We start from the raw sequence: 20,659 nt of genomic DNA on the forward strand, positions 1-20,659 counted from the left end.
GGTAATTGTTGGGATTTTTTTGTTTGAACCTCAGAGCTGATGTTCAGATGCAGTGCTGAACTTGATGAGGAGGAGCTGAACCCTTGTATAATCAAGATACTAAAATTTAAATAAGCAAGCAGTAATTACGTTAAAAGTACTTAATATTCTTGACTTTCTACTGAGATCGTATGACTTCCTTTTGACAGCAAGTTTTGGACTCGAAATCGGCCTGGAGATAAAATGAGAGATCGTTACAACTTGAATCTGCTGCCTGGAATGTCAGAGGATGGTGTGGAGTATGGTAAGGCCATTTCCATGAGTATGGAGAAAAGAGGGTTTGGGGTTAGGAACAAGCCTAGGGCATTTAGCTGACATTAGAATGCAGCTTCTGGGTAAGGTGATGAAACAGTATAGTATTGGTGACTAGCTAGATAAAGGTATCCTTTTTTACATAAATAATCTTATTCCCCATGTTTTCAGCAAGCACTATTCCAACAATTTGTCTTCTTTTATTCTACAGCTCCAGGAGGTAAGACGTGCTCTGTCAGTCACAGAAAGGAGGTTTGGCTCCCCTCTGGCACTGTCTCCAGATTACTTTTCTTCTTGGAAACTTCATGTGACTGCAAGACTTTCCTCAGTCCTGAACTACACCAGGAAGACCTTTCAAATTATTCAACTTGACTCAAATCTTTAAAATTTTACCCTCCTCCCTCTTAAGAATTCTTCTAATTTTGTGCTGCTCAGGGTTGCCCAGCTCTACAGCATGCGTCAGCAACCTTTTAATTCCCAGGATTGCATCTGTTTATTAATGTTTCTTATTACTTGCCCCTTTGGGTTTGGGAATGACAAAATGCATTATTTTAATCTGATTTAAGTTTTAAACTACATGCATTTGTTGTAACAAAAATGGGAATGGGTATGAGATGATATTTCCTTTTCGGACCCCCTACACTAAATATCACTTTTCTTAAAAGTATATAATTTCTGTTCTTTTGGGGTGTTTTATGAATCTGAATTGTCAATTCTTTTAATATCTGTAATTCATGTATGAGATCTAAAAACTGACCCAGCAGCTGTGAAATGCATAATGGTGTCGACGGAAAAAGCATGTGAGAATCTGAAAGAATTAAATTATAATGTAAAGCAAAAGTTTTTCAAGTATAAATATTTATTGTTTTCCTGTAGATGATTTGGAACCCAACAGCCTAGCAGTTATCCCTGGGATGGGAATACCCGAACAATTGAAAATAGCCATGGAGCAAGAGCAGATGGGTAAGTAGTAGGTATAGGGAGGCATTTTCCTGAGCCATCCAGATACTGTGTAACTCCTCTTTCATTCCTTTCATATAATTGGGCAGCACAGCTGTTGTTTTTTGAGGTTCTTAAATGCATATTTTCAGTGTAAAGGAAGAGTTGAGAACCTCGTGGTGTCTTTTGTTAAATAACTTGTAAGGAGAATAACAAGATTACTCTGTAACCTGTATTGCACTGTATGTTTTTCCTGGTGTTAAAGGGAAAGATGAGTCCAATGACATTGAAATGACAATCCCAGGACTGGATTGGGGAATGGAAGAAGTAATGCAAAAGGACCAAAAAAAGGTGCCACAGAAAAAAGTGCCCTATGCAAAACCAATACCAGCACAGTTTCAGCAGGTAAGTACTGATAAACAACAAACACTGGAACCACTTATAATCCCAGCTTCAAAATGTTTGTGGCTCTTGGAGTGTTTGGATTTCCGACATCATCTCTTGTATCAACATCCAGTGCAAAATAATTTACCACATTAGTTAAATTATTATTTAAGGATAAAATATTTGGTTAAATCCCCTGTATCCTGTATCTGTATGTTACAAGTTTGTAAGATATGGATGTTTTATTCAACCTAATCTTCAGCTTTTGAATATCCATAATGTTCAGCATTCCGGCATACCTTTTCCCAGTGCAGTGTTATATTATATTACATGTGTAGCATTCCTTAGTATTAGTATTAATCTTAATCTTAAGTTTACTAATTCTTCGTAGGCATGGATGCAGAATAAAGTTCCTTTGCCTCCCCCACCTGAGCCACTGAATGATAGAAAGGAAGATATTAAGCTGGAAGAGAAAAAGAAGACACAGGCAGAGATTGAACAGGAAATGGCAGCACTTCAGTACACAAACCCACAACTCTTGGAGGTATGTATGTAAAGCCAGTTATTCATTGGAGCTCAGCACCAAAATGTGTAGCTTGCTTTTGTAGTCTCGTTTTCGCTTTTTCTCAAATACGTCTAATTGAATGAGAATTGGATTCAATGCATGATGCTATGATGCCACCAGTAAGGTTTCCACATTTCAGTTAGTTATACCTGTTTATGGATCTCTGTAGTTGTATTTCTGTTAATTAAGAGAAAAGTACTAAATCTTTCCAAACTCCTGAGAACGAGGTGGCTGCTTCTGATTTTTAGTTGTTTCATGTTTTTCTGTGCTTAGTTGATTTTCTGGTTCACTTTTTTTCTTTTTTTTTCGGACAGCAATTGAAGATTGAGAGACTTGCACAAAAACAAGCTGAGCAGGTGCAGCCACCACCTCCAGGAGGTTCACTTCATGGACCCCAGCCTTTTCCAGGGCAAGGCCCAATGTCACAGATGCCTCAAGGATTTCAGCAGCCCCTTCCACCTCAGCAGATGCCAATGAATATGCCTCAAATGGGACCTCCTGGTCCACAAGGACAATTCAGGCCTCCAGGACCCCAAGGACAAATGGGACCTCAGGGTCCTCCATTACATCAAGGAGCTGCAGGTCCTCAAGGGTTCATGGGACCACAAGGACCTCCAGGCCCCCAAGGACCTCCACAAGGAATGCCACGGCCTCAGGATTTACATGGACATCAAGGAATGCAGAGACATCCTGGCCCTCATGGGCCAATGGGGCCTCCAGGTCCACAGGGTAATGCTGGTCCACAAGGCCACTTAGGACCACAGGGCCTACCTGGGTCTCAGACTCATTTAGGACCGCAGGGTCCACCTGGCCCACAAGGTCACTTGGGTCCTCAAGGTCCGCCTGGTGGTCAAGGATTGCAAGGGCCACCTGGTCCCCGAGGAATGCAAGGACCTCTTCCTCATGGCATGCAAGGAGCTCCAGGATCTCAAGGGATGCAGGGTCCTATATCACAAGGGCCGCTGATGGGACTTAATCCAAGAGGGATGCAGGGTCCACCAGGACCCAGAGATAACCAAGGACCTTCTCCACAAGGGATGATGATGGGTCATCCGCAAGAAATGAGAGGCCATATGCAAAGTGGTTTACTAGGACATGGTCCCCAGGAGATGAGGGGCCTACAGGGACCCCCGCCTCAAGGTACAATGTTAGGACCGCCACAAGAATTGCGTGGGCCACCAGGTCCACAAGGCCAGCAGGGACCTCCACAAGGCTCTTTAGTAGGGCCTCAAGGAAACATGCAAGGACCTCAGGGACAGCCGAATCCTTCAAGGGGGCCGCACCCTTCCCAGGGCCCTCTGCCTTTCCAGCAGCAGAAAACGCCTCTGTTGGGTGACGGGCCTCGTCCCCCGTTTAATCAGGTACGTGTCAATCTGTATAACAAGGAGAGTGTTCAGAGTGTAGGAACGGTAATGTCACATGGTGCAAATGCTGAGCAGGACCGGAGGGTCTGGAGGTTAAATGGATTTACAAGATACATTTAACAAGATCCGCCTCAAGAGAACCTAAATGATGATGAAAAAAGTTATGGAGCTTGGAAACAGCAGAGGTAATGGGAGAAAAGGGATTACTAGAAATACTGATAGAGAAATCAGTATCTATTAGGCAAAATGTAACCGTAAGAGAAACTCCAGATTTTTTAGTTAAAGGACGCTGAATTGTCTTAAATGTGGTATTTCCTAGGGATGTAGGTAAGCACTAACAAAGGTTGAATTTAAGCGAACTGAACATAAGAAATGTGTTAATTAAAACAAATTACTGTTGACTCTGAGTTGTCCCAGAGTAGTTTATCCAAACTATGGGATGACTTTGCTATAGATGCTGACACACCTGGAATCAGCGTAGGTCTGGTTGAGCTTTCCAGGTCAAACTAAATGCACAGGAGCACAACTATCCTGCTCCCTACACCGGTGTAGAAATTGTTTCACCACCTTTATACCTTCTGGGCCACGAGTTAAGAGATCGGCTTTGCGTGCCTGAGCTTGTTACTGCACCACGTGCTGCAGAATGCAAGGAGGGGGCACAGGTATCAGGCAGGGCTGGGTAGGACCAGCCCGGGGCTGGTGGGGTGGGCGCTGGGCTGGCAATCAGGTGGCCCTGTGCGGTGCTGCCACAGCACTCAGCTCCAGCAGGGTTCAGCGGCTCCGCAGTATGGCTGCACTCAGCTCACCTGGCATACTGGAGAGTGTTGTTTGTAAAGGCACTGATGATTAAATTTTCAGGGATTAAGTCTGGTTCAGCACCATCCTGTCAGGTGCAACCTGCTCTGCCCTCTTCAGCACCGTTATTACGGGGTTATTCCATCTTGTAATCACCACAGATACGGAGAGCTTACTGTACTTAACTACTCCTTACGAGTTCCCTGTTATCATGGCACTGGTTTTGTACTTAAAACTTCTTGTTTATCTTCAGCTTTAAGGTGAATTTTGAAGGGGATGTTTGGGAAACAAATCTAGTTATACAACTTTAAGAAATGTGGATTTTTTTTTTTTAAATAAAATAAAATTAACTCTTAGACTTGTCCTGAACAGTTCCTAGCTAAAGCTTTGGGCAGATATGGATATACTTCTTCATGTGGAGTCCAGCACCAATTGCAATAATGTGTGATGTCATTGAAATGAACTTTGTCAGTGGCTGGACTTCAGATGGACCAGAGTAGTCTACAAATTATGTATTCGTTTGAATATTTTTTCTTACGTATCAGCAATAACTTCCTGCAGACATCTGTAAATGTGTCACTGTTACTCAGGTTTCAGAAACATCCAAGTTAAGAGAACAGGAATTGGTTCCACAAGTATTACTCATCTAATGCATACTAGCAGTTGTGGTTTTTGCTGTTATCCTCAGGAGACTAATTTCTCTATCTAAAAATCCTTACTGAGCATGTGTGTGTTTACATACCTGTGTTGGGCTGTCCTTTCTGACCCTGCTGTTAACACTCAGGTCAGAATTCAGGAAGTTACTTGTGACAGGTGAACAGTTATTTTCAATAAATACTGCTCTCTGAAAGTCTTACAAATACTAAAAAAAACAAAACAAAAAAGAACATTTTGACCATTTTTTCCTTCCTTCTTTAGCTTTAGGAGGCTAATGTCTTTAGAAAATGAACAGATTTTAAAATTCATAACATTCCTGTCAGGTTTTGGTCTTGTTTGCTTCTGCATAATATAAATATAATGGTAGTTCCCTACCTTGGAAATCTTTAACAGTAAGCTTTGTCCTTTTTTTTGGTCCTAAATTTGATATTTCTCTTCTGTAAATTTGTACAAATTACTGACCTTCCTTTTCAATAGCAGGAGAGTAGGAATATTTATTTGCTTCATCAAGGGCTTGTGAAATTAATACTGCATATTTGTAAAGGTTAATCTCTGTACAAGATAGCAGTGTTACCTGCAGAGGTTTACTGCAGTTGTGTGGGCGAGATGCACATCTCTTCCTGAATGTGGGATCTGCTACTTCCTGCAAATACGTAACGGAACAGAAAACTGGTGGAGAAGGAAATTGCCTGAGATGTGGTTTGGCAAATTGTATTCTGGAGATAGGCACGTTGGTACTGAAATGCAGACGGGTAAATACAGAGTGTTCCCAGCTTAGCAGAAGTACTTTGGAGCCTGTTTTTGCTATTGCTAATTCAGAATAGTTGATTGTCCAATATCTAATCCTTCTGGTTAGATGTGCATCTCACTTGCTGGTTGGGTGAGTCTCGTCCACACAGTGGCAAACTTTCGGAACTTGTGTTTTAGTTGAAATGCATTTTTTTTCTTTGGGTCAATACAAAACATTCTTTCCCCCCTGGGCGCATACATTTAACTACTACAGATGAAGTGGCTGTGCTCTTTGCACGTAGAGGCCAGACAAGCCGGTAAGGTGGAACAGTTTCCTTTGCTGCCCCGGCTTACCTGAGCTGTGCAGAACCTCAGCACGCCCCGGGGAGCCCCGAGCTGGCCGTACGGCAGCGGGAGGCAGCTCAAACACGGCCGCCTCCAGGTGCTGGGCATGCGGGGCCGGTGGCAGCTCTGGGTGCAATCCGTCCTTCCGAGCTGTGCAAGTTAGTTTTCCGTAACGATTTTGGGACCCATAATGTATTTTAAAATGAAAGGCATGTAAAAATGCATTGTTACGGTTCTGTCTATCTTGTCAAAGCAGAGTTTGTTTGGAATAGAGGGTTTTGGCAAACACTAGTGAACTTCATGTAGTGCCTACTAAGAACTGACAATTTGGTTAAACAACAGTGACATGTTTAAGAAGTTCAAGAGTTTATTGTTAGTTAACATATGTTAAATACATCAGAAATTATAAAACGCCAGCAAGGTTTTGGTCAGGATTGGCAGAAGCACTGTGACAGCTGGATCTTTCCTAGACAGGCATTTTATTTGTTCTGGACTCAGGTCGTCATTCATTCCCTAGGGAAGTTGTGTGCTTTCTTCTTTAATAGACATTGGAAACAAGCCCCCCCCCCCCCCCCCCCCCCCCCCAAAAAAAAATGCATTACAAAAATACTCAATGCAAAGGTGATGTTTGTAGTACATGTTTTTGTGCTTTTTGCCACCTATATTGCAGTTCAATCTAAAAGTCTAAGAATATAAAAACAGTGTATAAAAACGGCATTTCAAGATATGATAGGAAAAATGCTCAAATGAACTTACTGCTACTCTGCAGCACGCACACCCCCCGCCCCCAAATAGCAGGATTTCACAAAAGTAGGTTCAGACCATGAAAATCATTTAACTTAGATTCATGGAGAGCTGAATCAGTACAATTACAACAAGGAAGTGTAGTTTTCAGTGTATTTGCAAACTGTCTGCATCTGGAAGGTTTTTACCAGCCAAAATGAAGGCCAAGTCTAAATCTCTCACTTGAAACATTTTAGGAAAAAAACCTATGTGTTTAGGGTTCTCTTGTATGTGATTTAGGGGGGATTTTTTATAAACATAAAAGGTTTTATGTACCAATCATGCAAATTTCAACTGTCTTGTTCAGTGATACATTTTTATTGTTGGATAATGTTGCTAGGCAGTAAGTTGTATACATGCCCCTTTCTAGTTTCAGTCAAATACAGTCCCCAGATGTCGACTTTTTATCTGGCCTTTCCTGCTGAAAGGCAGAATGAGACAGTTCAACCATGTTGTTTCCCAGTCATGTTTTGTAATTTGGTACCTGCAGAGAAATCTTTCAGGGGTCCCGTAATAGTGGTGGAATTTAAAGAACGTTACCTTATCCTTTAAAACAAACAAACAAAGAAGATAAAAATAACCAAAGGCTTTACATCTACTTTAGTTTTTCTTTGGGATGCTGAAACTTCCACAAACCTCTGCTTACTGTGTTTCTGCCTGAGAATAGCAGGTGACTGCAGCTTCTGCTTTTAGACCTGTCATTGGTTAATAACCCATTAACAACTTGTCTCGTTGTGCTTAGCCAAGCATCCTAAGGGTTTTAATACTTTTCTTTTGGTTTTAACTTTAGAATCAGGAAAAACAAAATTGAACAGCATGTTAAAAATTAAACTCACGTATTTCCATGTTAAGCATTTACACAAGTTTATAGCAGAGATTCTCTGATACCACCAGCAGTAGTTGGTGGTTGTTCCCCCACCCCAACATTGTTAATATTCTTATTTTTTTATTGTTTCATGTTTTTTTGTTCATTTCCAAAGCAAGCTTTTGGTCCATGTAGCTCTTTAACAGCATAAAAATCAGTACTTGTATTTTTCAAACAAATATACACAGTTCCCTTGTCTTTTCTAACAGGCAAATAAAACGTGAGCTTTTATCATCTTTGGTTGTCATGGATAGAAAGTTAGTCTTTGAAATGCTAAATTTTCTATAAAATTATGTATGCTGCTCAGACAGGGAAGGAAAAGAACAGCGTTAGTGATGTGAGCCTCTGAAAAATGAGGCTGAAACCACTGGAAAATCAGCTGTTCCTATTGTAAGAAGATGTGGTCTTTGTTTAAGCAAATAAATTTGGCCTACCCCCTTAGAAAATGCTTAAAAGCAAAAATGCTCATGCATGCTAATTCATATGGCTTCTCTTGTTATATGCTAATAGGACGGACAGAACCCAGGTCCTCCACCACTGATACCAGGACTGGGGCAGCAGGGAGGACAAGGTCGTCTTGGCCCTCACAACCAAGGACCTGGTCTTAATAAAGGTAATTAAATACATTGTCTGTTCTTCTGTGAGTAATTCTCCAAAAGGAAGCTGTTGAAGTGCAGTGCCTTTAGGTAGAAAAGGTTACAGCAGAACAAAGGGCCTTTGCTGAGAGGGAAGCTTCCATAGGCTTGGGCTGGAATACAGAGGAAAAGTTTTTCCCCAAAAATTGTTTAATGTGAAATGTGTGGTGTATGCTTTCTAGAACTGTACAAACTAGAGCATCCTAGAGCATTTTTAGAAAACATTACAGAAATCTGCTATGATTTTTTCCCTCAAGGTGAATCCCGTGGTCCACCAAACCATCACATGGGCCCTCTCTCAGATAGAAGGCACGACCAGAACAGTGGTGGTCCTGATCATGGGCCTGAGAGAGGGTTGTTTCGAGGTGGCCAGGAGTGGGGTGATGGTAGAGACAGCAGGGGCATGCCAGATAGACGAGGACCTCACCCAGATTTCCATGATGACTTTGATCGACCAGATGACTTCCGTGACGACTTCCATCCAGATAAGAGATTTGGCCATCGATTACGGGAATTTGAGGGGAGAGGAGGCCCACCATTGCAAGATGAGAAATGGAGACGAGGTGGACCTGGGCCTCCCTTTCCTCCTGATCACAGGGAATTTGAAGGAGGGGGTTCAAACCGTGGCCCTCCTGGTGCTTGGGAAGGAAGGAGACCTTCAGATGATAGATATCCACGGGATCCTGAGGATGCACGGTTCCGAGGAAGACGAGATGAGAGGTAAGGATACATCAACTCATTGTTTTTGGGTAAGGGGTGAATGGAGGGAATTCTTTTTTTCCTGGTTTCCTTGTCATTAAGGAGTCTATCTGTTTCAGATTTATAAACTGGAAACCAATAAGGAAATGAAAACTCTAATATACCTGAGTTATAGAGTCCATAAAATCATTCAGTAATAGAAGAAAACTTGAAAAATGGTCATTGTACACAGCAGCTTCCGTGTCTGTAAACAGTAAGTAAAGAGAAGGGAGGAAATTTGTAGAGAAGATCCAGTGACACAGGATGAAGATTTGAGATCGTTTTGATGAAAATTGAGAGGAAACTTGAAGGTTAAAGTGACAGACTTTTGAACACTAGAAGTGGAATTTGAGACTTGTCTCCAGTCACAAACCACAGGATGACTGTGGAGACTGTAGAATGAGATGTAATATACTTGTAAGGAGCAGAAACAGTGATCCTACTATCAAATATAAGGGGCAGAGCTACAGCATCTGTTGGACTGTTGAGACTATTTTCTCATGTTTTTGCTTGTAGGTATTTTATTTCTCTTTCTGACTGATTTCTTAACGCCAAACGAAGAACTCAAAAATAATCTAGTTTATAGCAATGTCCATGTCATTGCTCGCAGTTTCCAAATAAATCACAAAGGGATGACTTTGCTTCTAGTTATTACTGTAAATATGGAGGAATTACTCAGCTGGCAAGATTACCTGTCATTGAAATTGCTCCAGATTTATGCTAGCTTAACGGAGTTAAATTTGGCCTCCCAGGTCTAAGCCTCTCACTGACCACCAACTCCACATGTATAAAAATGTGTACTTGTACGAATATATTGTGGTCTCCACATAATGTGAATTTCGTGTGTTTTAGTTGCCTTTTTAATCATTTTCTTACATTCCTTTTACTTTGCATCTATACAGCTCTTCTTTTAGCTATTTTCTACCTAGCTCTGTAAAGACCTACCTTCCTTTTGTGTGAAGAGTATGAAAAGAAATGAACAGTAACTAAAAGAAGGTAACAATTAAAGCCATTTAAAAAACAAAAGTAAAAATAGAGAGAATCCAAGCTGAATGGTCTGCATTATATAATTCTAAAAGACATAGCAGACAACATTTTTAGAAGCTCAGTAGAGACTTTTGGATCTTATATTGGAAATGTGTAGGGTCTGGGAAGTATTTTTTTATTATCCTGATTTTAAAAAGGTTTCAGGAAGAGAGTCCAGGAATGTTTTGACCTGTGAATCTGACTTCTGAACTAACAAGAGTCTGTTTGTCACAGTGCAAGTGTTTGTACAGACCATTTAGTTAAAGAGAGTCAGCACAGGGCTGTAAAAGGCTTATTGTGCTTACAAGCTTAATGAATTCATCTGAGTGAAGCTGAATTAGATGCCATTTACTGCAGATGCTGAAGTGAACCTAAGAACCCCAACTACTCACTTAGCTGACTTGGTTTGGAATTTAGATTGTAATTGGTTTGATCAAGCATGAGAGGGAAGTGTATGTATGTGTGTTTCTCTCTAATTTCCCGTCCTTTTCATCCCTGTCCTGTTCTTACTCTACCTGTGCCTATCAACATGATGCTTCTACCGCAGAGACCTGCCTCTTCCTGCCTGCTAATCTGCAGTGTATTGCTCTGTACATTAAGGTCCTAGGCCTCAAGGAAGAAGATCTGAGAGCAGTCAAACAGGAACTGAGCCCTATATAAGGCAGGGTTTTACATGTGACTGATATGAAAAAGTGAAAAAGGAGATACAAAACACAATATTAGGAGCTGTGGCTATGTCAGGCATAGGCATGATAGATTTCAGAGCTAAACTTTGTCCATGAGGTTGCCTGGAAACAAAAGGCAAGGCCCTATTCCTGGTAGCCATGGGACCTCGTGTTGCAAATCTTGGTAACTTACAAACTAAGCAGAATCACACCAAGTCAGTATTAAAAATGGGAGGCCCTCTAAAGAGTATCTAGAGGACTGTGCTGTTTCAAGGCTAAACAACATTGCTATGTGGTTATTTGAACCATTGGTACCTGAAACTGTTCAGTTTGTTTTCACAAATCATCCAGGTTAATGTAAAATGGTTCATTGTCCATATACAGCACTCCCTCCATCCACTGATGCTGTACAGGCACAGCAGCCTCCTTTCTGTATTGTGTTTGTTTTCTGGGAGGTGGAGACAGACCTATTGTTTTTAATTAAAAAAATGTAAAAGTTTAAAAATATTGTATTGTGTTATGACTACTGTTAAAATATTTAAATTTGTAATTAAAAGGTTAATGTTGTTAAAATTCTAAATAAAAGTATCTAAAGTTTTGCTTGTAATAGGATGCACTGTGTCGTTAATGAGCTGGGGAAGGGGATGCTGCACAAAGCCACGACCACCTGAATATTATGGTGCTGCGGTTTGGCCAGTGTGGAACTGGGAGAAGAGGGGAGGTGGGGGGCGTCAGTGTGAACGGGGAAAGACAGAGCTCTGCATTATCACTGCTGTCACTGAGGGGTGGGCAGGAGCAGTGTGGGAACGCACTGTGAGGACTCCTGAACCAGTGTGCCAGTGCCACCTAAACATCCCAGCTGTGCTCGCACAGAAATTGTAGGAGCTGAGCTGTAACCTGAGAGAGCCCTAACAACCGGTGGTAGTGCACACCTCTGCAGTCGCAGTAATACACAGAGCACGTATGCAGTTTGACAAGCACTACAAGTGTTTAAACTGGTACTGTAAAAACCAAAACTGCTAGTATTCATGCAGCCATCTATAGGCTTACCTGAAGTGGCACCGACAGTTAAGAAGGAACCGTTCTCCTCTCTGAAGGTCTGTGTTTAAAGCCCCAGTGTGATACTGGAGGAACTATACTTATTTCAGATGAGATGCAGAACTCAGTCCTATCAAATTACTGAAGATGCCATGGTACTTACAAGAAGGATATTACTGACTTCAGGGTCATAACTACATTTTGCAAAACAAAATTATTTGTTACTGCGGTTGGATAAGCTGCTCTTGAGGTTGTAAAGGCCACTGTGCACACTGCTCAGCGATCAGCATCCCTACAGAGCCAAGTACAGGCTAGAATCATTTCCTAAATCTGTAAACTTAAAAAAATCCTCTAAGAATGGGATGAATAGGAGAATGTTCTAGCAAAAGAGTCCAAAATCAACAGGAATTTATGCTGGAATGTTCACTGTAGCCTTGACTCTCATTGCTTGTATTTTTTCACTTTTTGATCATTAAAAGGGAAGGGAAAGTAAGACCACCACAACTAAGGGAAATTCACTTGTCTTTTTCCTTACCTTATATCTATCATCACTCGGTGATTTTTTGTTTCCCTTTTCATTAAGTTAATGCAATATGTTTGACAGTATTTTTTTCTTGTGTGAAAAAACGACATAGCAGAAGAAAATGAGGAAAAATATTAAAACAACAAAGTTCGCAAAGGCAGAAAATAAGCACTTTTCCACCCACAAATCCTATTTGAATGATTGTATGGTGCTATAGTATTAAGTGAAACAGTTCAGAAAAGGATTATTAAGCTGAAGCTATCTCAAGTTTATCCATGTAAATTCTGCCTATAAACCAAATTTGTACCATGTTCTTTCTTGTAGCTTCAGAAGAGGAGGACCCTCAAGACATGAGGGCCGGGGACCCAGGGGGAGAGATGGCTTTCCTGGTCCTGAAGATTTTGGGCCAGATGACACTTTTGACTCTCCAGATGAAAACTCAAGAGGAAGGGACCATGGTGTTCGGGGGCGAGGTCGTGGTGCACTTAGAGGTGAGGGGAACATTCTTCCACATTGAAATACAAGGATAAGGAACCAAAGACATTTCTTGGGCAAATTTCAGTAATTTCATGAATATGATGTCTCTTCTCATTCTTGTTCCCTGCATCTCTTACTGCTCAGGGGGCCGGAAGGGTCTACTTCCTACTCCCGATGAATTTCCACGCTTTGAAGGTGGGCGGAAACCAGAATCCTGGGATGGAAACAGAGAACCAGGTAAAAAAAAAAAAAAAAGTTAAGGTTTGCTTCAAATAATAGACTAGACTTCTAAAACATAATCACTTCAAGAAAAAAGACACTATTTTGCCTGTACTTCTTATGCTCATTGTTAGTCTTTTATCACCAGAGAAACAAAAGGTAGTTCCTTGGACTTCTAACTTTAGAAAACACTTAACCGTCCAGAATTTTACTGTCACTAAGTGCAGCAGTCTCACTGAACAAAAAATGTTTGTGGTTTTAAAATCTTAAGTTAAAATCTTATACAGTCCAAAGCTGCACGTTGTTTTTCACCTGTGGGTGACTGAGGCATAACTTGTAGATTTTTGAGATATGTATTAATGCCAATAGGAATCTTTCTCTTTGATGCCATCATCTTTATTGTTTGCAAAATAATGTTTTTAGCTGCAGTGTGACAGCATATTGATACTAGTATTTGTGTTACTAAAGGAATGTATATAATTACATATAGGGTCAGAACCAAAATTTAGAATGTCATGGAAAAAGTGAGCACAAATGACACATGAATAATGAAGGTGAACTTGTGATCATCTCTAAAATACATGAAAATATTTATACTGAAAAGAAAGCTTTAAATCCGTCACTACTTTCTTCCTCATCATCTTTTAAACCTTTCTTATCTTTAGATTTCTTGCAACTTATTCATCCAGTGTTTGCTTGTTTGCCTTTTTAGCAGGTGGGGGAAGCTTTATGCAATTTTAACTCAAAATTTTGTGCCCTATAGCATGGAAAGTGTGTACGTTTATATGACTGCCTCTGAAAATGAGGGATAATGATCAGATGAACATTACTTAATGATCCTGTTTTTTCTCATGACCAGGTCCTCGTCCAGATCATCCTCCTCATGACGGGCATTCTCCAGCTAACCGAGAACGTTCTTCTTCGCTCCAAGGCATGGACATGGCCTCATTGCCACCACGTAAACGTCCCTGGCACGATGGACCAGGGACCTCTGACCACAGAGAAATGGATGCTCCAGGCGGACCCCCAGAGGAGAGGGGCAAAGGTAAAAAGTCCCTTGTATTGAAAACCTTATGTAACACTGGTACATTTTTCAACAGTAGTCTTACTCAGAATTTCTTTAAGAATCATAAACTCTTGACGTACACAACATACACAGATGCAGCTCTGGAACTTAACTGCTGCAGAGTGCTTTTTAAAATAAATTTTAAAAAGTAAAATGCTGCTTTTCTCTTGTTTTAAGCCTGTCATTCACTAATTTAATTCAGTGATGTCTTCCGTTTTAATTGATCTTTAATATCTCTGAATGTCACCTCTTACTGTATCAAACTTCATGTTTCCAACCTGAACTAGCTCTTCTCCATGTCAGAGCTCTGATCTGCTCATCTTTTGTCTCTGGAACGCTGTTCTGTATCTTTTACTATCCTTATTACCTTGCCTATATCTTTTTCAGTTTTAAATGGGGTAACTAAGAATTGCACAAACTACTTAAGATGTGGTTTAACCATTAATTTCTTCAGTTCACTTGGTTTTACTGTATTTCCTCCATTCTTTCCTAATAGCTCCTGATAATCACATTTGACTTTTTAACTATTACTGAACATTCACATGACACCTTCTTCAATTAGCTACTGCAACCCACGAAGTATCTTCTTTGGAGTCTAAGAGCTGGTTCAGAGCCTATGACTATGTATGCAGTTTCCAAAATAATCTTAGCAGCCCCACACCAGTTCTTGGGCCCTTTTCTTCTTATAAATCTGATTGCCGTTATCTTTTTAAATAATGTCCTTATACTGATTACCAACTGTTCTGTAGCGATTAGTAACCCTGATCCTTCTCAGTTGCTTCCAGACGTGGAGCTGCCAGCCTATAGTTGACATTTTTGTTGTCAGTCCTCTGCTGCACAGCTTTGCCTTTGATGCCATTCAATGTCATCCTGCTTCTGTTATTGTAGTTCCGAAGCTCATCTAGTTTAGAATGTATGCCAGTCCTCTGTGTGGACTGTATTTCCAATGCTGTATTAACAGCAGGTTTCGTCATTAATTCACAGATGTTTTTAGTAAAACTCCACTGGTAAACTCCCTCTGTATCATTATTTTTTCTTTCAAAACAGAATGTTGTGTTTTCCCAGTTAGTCATAGCACGTATGTCCATAAAGCACTTTTACTATTTATTTTTTGAAAACACTGCTTCTGTTATTTTGGGCTAATGACCTTTTTTTTTTATTCTTATGATTTTAACTTACATATCAGTACTAAAATGATCTGTGAGAAGCAGAAAATCCTGAAGCTCCTGGAAGTAAGAGCTTGTGTAGTTTATATTCACACATAGTAATAAAATAGAGCATCTTCCCATTATTTCTAGAAAAAAAATGGAATCTAACAGTAATGTTACTCATTGTTCTCACCACCAACCTCAACTGATCCATCAGTGCAATGTTGTGTTTAGGAGAAAAAAAAAAGTATTTTGCAATAAACATATACAAAGAACCACAGATGGTCTTGAAGGATAACAATCAGGCATGCCTGGCAGTTTTGAGGACACCATGACTATCGTTGATCTGACTTATTTAAGTACTAGCTGACTAGATCAGACATAATCTCCTATAATCCCCAAAAGATTGTTTGATTGCTGTTCATCTTCTGGACTGTCACAGAGATACTGAATCTATGTAAGAAAAAAATTGATAGAGGGAGCAGGCAAAAAACTACAGGTCTCAACTATATTCAGTTTCTGACTGTTTGTACCACCAGAGAGCTACCTAAGCAACAGCATGTCTGAGAAGAGGTGTGGCTTCGACTTCAAAATCAGTAATATTGTGCTTCATTTTTAGGACGTGGCAATTCAGGACCTTCACAGAGAGTGCCAAAATCTGGGAGGTCTAATTCTTTAGATGGAGACCATCATGATGGATTCCACAGAGATGAAGCTTTTGGTGGAGGACCTGCAGGAGGCAATAACCCTTCTAGAGGAGGAAGGAGTGGAAGTAATTGGGGAAGAGGAAACAACATGAACTCTGGTCAGTCAAGAAGAGGAGCATCTAGGGGTGGTGGAAGAGGCCGATAGAAGAGGCTTTGACTGGGTCACACCCAGTCCTTGCTGGACAATATTTAAATAGACTGCTACTATGGACTCAAAGAGAAAGTAACCCTGCAACAACACAAACCTGGATTCTTAACTGGGATAACTGAATGTGCATTAATTAGTTCCTAACAAGGGTCTTTTCCTAGATCAGTCAACTGCTACTAGCTGCAGTATTGCAGCTAGCTTTCTGTTTGTCCTCTCCATCCCTGATTTCCTCACCTTCTTTTACCTACTTTGTTTTGTGAAGAGCTGGAATTTTTTTTAGTGTTGAGACATGGAGCACCTCCACAGATTTCAGTTCACCTCCAGACAGAAACTTGTTTCTATATGTACAGTTTGTCAGAAGAGTTACGTTGGTTTTTTTGTATGAATACAGAATGTAATTTGTGCAAAAATTAACAAAAAAGTCAACACTGTGTGATTCTTTACTCACCTATTACTATAAAGTGTCATCATTAAGCAAACTTGTGTATCAGATGGAACAATAGAACTACCTCCTGCAATCTCAACTGTTTAAAATACTAACAGCTTATTCCTAGCTTTTTGGTTTATCATGTACAGAGAACTTTTTTTCACCTTTAAACACAGCTGTCTATGAAAACAAGTGGTGCTGACGTTAAAACTCCAAAACACAGGAAATCACTGCTGCTTGCTAGTCTATCACCCTGAAAGAGAAAAACGTGGAACACTGTTTAGAAAAAGTTGTCATAGACATAGTGTGAGTTACAACCTGGACTGCTAGCAAAACAGACAGCACGACAAGTATTGTCATTCTACACTTCATCTGGGTGAGTCAAATATATGTGTTCGCAGGAGCAAAACACTTGACACTTAAAGAAATTGGGGAAGAAGTTTAGGTGCTTGATTAATATGGATGCATGTGTTTTACAGTGGCTGTAGGATACACTGCTTAAAGATACGGGTGTCCAGCAGAGTGATCCATTCAAATACTGAAGTGCAAACCTTGATAGTTGATGGCTTTCATCTTAACATTTCCAAATACTTTTAGGGTATGGTTCCCTAGTTTTACTGGGGGGGGAGATGAGCAGAAGTTATTTCTATTTCCCACATTTCATAATAAAGCTGCTTACCAACCACAACTTTCCAATTTCCCCATAAACTGTTCACATCAATCATCTCCAGTCACCAGGCTCCTTTAATGTCTAAAGCCTGAATGAAAAGTTTATTACATAAGGAGGTACTCTAAAGGCAGCTCTCAGAAAGGTCCTAAATTAAAAGTATAGGACAAAGTATAACAAAAACTATCACTACCTGGCTTTTTTTTTTCTCTCCACGTGAATTTCAAAGAATGGTTTCTGTTGGAAGGGACCTTAAAGACCACTTAGTTTTACCCCACCTGCCCGCAGCTCAGGCTGCCCCCAGCCCCATCCAGCCTGGCCTTGAACACCTCCAGGCATGGGACGACCACAAGCTGCTCTGGGCAGCCTGAGCCAGTGCCTCACCGCCCTCATGGTGAAGAATTTCTTCCAAATGTTTAATCTAAATCTACCATCTTTTAGTTTAAAGCTGTTAGAATATTCATGATAATAAGGCAATGTAGGTCTGTAGCTGACAAAGCTACTGCAACAACATAGCAATACGCAGCAGCTATTTTATCTTGGCTTAGGCAGTCACACTGTTTCTTAAAAGACTGGCTTAAGTCCTTACGATCTACCTTTTTTAGAGAGATCAAAGTGTAGATGCTAAACTGCTGTTCTCTTGATTTGGTCACGACTAGGTTTTTTTCTTAGTTTTTAATTTGTAGTGTGCAAAATGGCATGCGAAAATTGTAATAATTAACTGCGATCGTTAGCCTACAACATCCTTCTGAGAGTGCTGTAATGAGACAAAAAGATCTGAAAGGAGTTGACTGGGGAAAAAGCTGAGATGCACCTGATGTGACAGTTTTTCCTTTGAGGAAAAAAATACGTTGTTTTTACCTCTACCTGTAGAGGGGCTGTGGTTGCTTTTGGTGTACCTCACGGAGTTAGGATCTCTCTTTTAAGTTTTGATGATTAATGCTGACAATTTAATCATCAGCAAAGGAGAAAGCCTTTTTTTTTTTTTAATATAAGTCCTATGTATTTTGTATATGCGGCTGAAAGTGACTCTTTCCTAGTAGTCACATTTGATTTAGAGGATGAGCTTTTGGCCCTTAATTAAGCTACAGTCCTCTGCAAAAAAATGAGTGTACCTAATAACAGGAAACACAGGTTTCTGTATTTAGACAAAATGGAAAACGCTTATTGTACTTGGTGTTACATTCTTCATGAGTGCCAGCTTTTTAAATTAAATAAGATTTTTGAAATAGTCCATGGCCAGTCAAGAGAAAACTGGACTGTTAGCTAGCTTTCATATAAAATCTTGAAGACCACAGCATATCAGAGGAGACAGAAGAAGGTTCCCAGTCTGACTGCTGAAAAATGGATGAAATTATTTAATGGGAATATGCTTCTGTCCTCTCCAGGTAAAGTTCTTTCACCAGCACTGCATGTAGAATCCTTACGCTCTACCTGCTGGTTTACAGCTTCACCTTGTCTAACACTTATTTTGATACTGCTGCTAGAAATAAGAATAATTTTATATACTATCGCTTAGGAGTTATAAAAGTGAGAAGACTAATTTAATGCTATTCCAGATGGCTCTGACTTACATTTTTAAGGAAAAAAGTGACCAGTAGTTGAATGTCTATACTGACATTCGGTACACAAAGAGTTTTATTAAAACAATCTATGTACATTTATGTACTCCCATTTAACAATTTTGGTTTAATTAAGAGCAACTATAATGTTAATAGGTTAAACCCTAAGTAGCGATAGCGGACGTGTATTGCAGTGTTTGGCTTTGTGTTGTATGTGAGGCACGTACACTCAACGAGGTATCCACTCGGGCCCTGAAGGGGTTAGGCCAGGCACTCCGTCTGTCTGCAGTAATGCACTGAAGTACCAAGCACTCCAGGGACTGCCAGCCACCTCTGTAAAGCTGCTTGGTTTCTGGATTGAAACGGAGCTGTGCTAGCTGAAGCAAGCTCTGACTAGTAGCAAATCTGTTTTTGAAGGTCGTGCTGTGACAGCAAGCGGTTCCTGACCAGTTTGAAAAAGTAAAGAGAAACATATATCCAGAAGAAAGTCTTAAAAGCTGAAGCTATCCCTTTGTGGTCCGAGTATTTGGTACCTCACAGCAGCTGTATGGCAGCACTCGCTGCGGAAGCCCTAAGGTTAGCACCTTTCGTTTGATCACCGCCATGCAAGACAGGCTACCCTTACAGCTAAGGACAGGCTTTATGACCCGCGGCCCCACCAAAGCTGGTTTCACTTACTGGATAGCATTTTAAAGACGGCTTTTCTCTATGCGGTTTAGGGGCACGCGGTGCTCACGTTCACTACCGGTCCGGGTGGCTGATGGCTGCGCTGCGCAGCGCCCGAGTTTGTGTTCAGACTGGAGGGCTCAGCACACGGGGGGCAACGTTAGAGCCGCTGCCTGGCTGTGAGCTCGCGACCCCGGCCGCGGCCCGGTTTGGCTGCGTGTCTGTGTTGGCACCGGTCAGTCCCACGCACCTCAGCCGCCTGCTGGCCGCGGGGCGGCCGGGCCGTCGCGTCCCGCTGCCGCCGCTCTCACTCACGCTTCGCAGCAGCCACGCGGTCCGGTACTCGCGGGGGGGCTGTGGGGTGCCGCCAGCTCCCACCGGCGCGGGGGAGGCTCCGGGACGCGGCTGCGGGGCTGACTCAGCGGCGAGGCGAGGCGCGGTGCCGGGGGGGCCGCGAGCGGACCCCGGCGGGGGGCGAGGCGAGCGGCGCGGGCGTCCTCCTTCATCCTTCCTCCTCCTTCCTCCTCCTCCTCGCCCCGGCCCGGCGGGCTCACAGCGGCAGCACCCGGCGGCGCAGCGCGGCGCCCCCGATCCCTCCCAGGCGGCGCAGGCCGGCGGCGCCCCCGGGCAGCGCGTCCAGGAGCGCGGCGGCCGCGGCCCCGAGCTGCGCGGCGGCGCCCAGCGCCGTGAGGGGGGTGCTGCGCAGCCCCAGCGCGGCGTACAGCGTGCCGCCCAGCGCCGCCGCGTACAGCGCCGGGCCGCGGCCGGGCCGCCGCAGCAGGGCCGGGCCGCGCAGCAGGGCGGCGGCGGCCAGCGCGCAGAGCGAGCCGAGGGACCAGAGCAGCGCGAACTTGCGGGCGCGGAGCAGCAGCAGCGGCACGTAGAGCGCGGCCAGCCCGAAGCAGAGGGCGGCCAGCAGCGCGCACAGCCCGGCCGCCGCCAGCCGCTGCCAGCGCGACAGCCCCGGCAGGCACGGCTCCGCCTCGGCCGCCCAGGGCCAGCCCCAGCCCGGCTGCGAGGGGCCCGGCCAGGCGCCCGCCCCGCCGTCCGCCGCCGCCTCCTCCTGCTGCTGCTGCGGCGGCTGCGGGCCGGCGGCGGGCGGGGCGGGGGCCTGGTGCCGCGCCAGGTACTCCCGCAGCTGCCGGCCCAGGTCCGCCATGGCCGCCTCGCCCCCCGCGCTACCGCGCGCCGCCCGCCCGCCCCGCCGCCATCTTGCTCGGCGGCCGCATC

At 42.8% G+C, this 20,659-nt stretch overlaps 2 protein-coding genes across 8 annotated transcripts in view; one reads left to right on the top strand and one right to left on the bottom strand.

Annotated features, from left to right (window-relative positions):
* Positions 1–16,533, top strand: part of WDR33 (WD repeat domain 33) — a 68,195-nt gene extending 51,662 nt beyond the window's left edge. Inside the window, exons 12-22 of one of the 4 annotated variants that reach the window (XM_083849370.1) lie at positions 189–301; positions 1,168–1,254; positions 1,496–1,635; positions 2,006–2,158; positions 2,494–3,540; positions 8,228–8,330; positions 8,610–9,072; positions 12,667–12,833; positions 12,964–13,056; positions 13,898–14,083; positions 15,872–16,533. In XM_083849370.1, the coding sequence (XP_083705496.1) occupies positions 189–301; positions 1,168–1,254; positions 1,496–1,635; positions 2,006–2,158; positions 2,494–3,540; positions 8,228–8,330; positions 8,610–9,072; positions 12,667–12,833; positions 12,964–13,056; positions 13,898–14,083; positions 15,872–16,104 (2,785 nt within the window). In that variant the 3' untranslated portion in view covers positions 16,105–16,533. Of the gene's footprint in view, positions 1–188; positions 302–502; positions 1,255–1,495; positions 1,636–2,005; positions 2,159–2,493; positions 3,541–8,227; positions 8,331–8,609; positions 9,073–12,666; positions 12,834–12,963; positions 13,057–13,897; positions 14,084–15,871 lie in introns of those variants that run through there. The other 3 variants (XM_083849373.1, XM_083849374.1, XR_014588414.1) reach the window with 3 other exon arrangements.
* Positions 12,870–20,598, bottom strand: SFT2D3 (SFT2 domain containing 3). Of its 4 annotated transcripts, none has more exons than XR_014588421.1 (3): positions 19,680–20,598; positions 16,699–16,787; positions 12,870–13,033 (listed from the first exon to the last, which is right to left on the bottom strand). XR_014588421.1 is itself a non-coding variant. In XM_083849418.1 (1 exon), exon 1 carries the CDS (start codon positions 20,586–20,588, stop codon positions 19,980–19,982), a length of 609 nt encoding a protein of 202 aa, XP_083705544.1. In that variant the 5' UTR covers positions 20,589–20,598; the 3' UTR covers positions 18,808–19,979. The 4 variants fall into 4 exon arrangements, 1 of the variants encoding a protein (XP_083705544.1); XR_014588423.1 differs by having other exon boundaries at positions 19,442–20,598; XR_014588422.1 differs by lacking the exon at positions 16,699–16,787 and having other exon boundaries at positions 19,442–20,598.
* Between the last annotated feature and the right edge of the window lie 61 nt (positions 20,599–20,659).

Source organism: Anser anser, assembly GCF_964211835.1.
Source record: "Anser anser genome assembly, chromosome: 9".
NCBI classification, from domain to species: domain Eukaryota; kingdom Metazoa; phylum Chordata; class Aves; order Anseriformes; family Anatidae; genus Anser; species Anser anser.

Coding starts and splice junctions, on each gene's coding strand:
- SFT2D3 (XM_083849418.1), bottom strand. CDS start 20,588: ATGGCGGACCTGGGCCGGCAGCTGCGGGAGTACCTGGCGCGGCACCAG.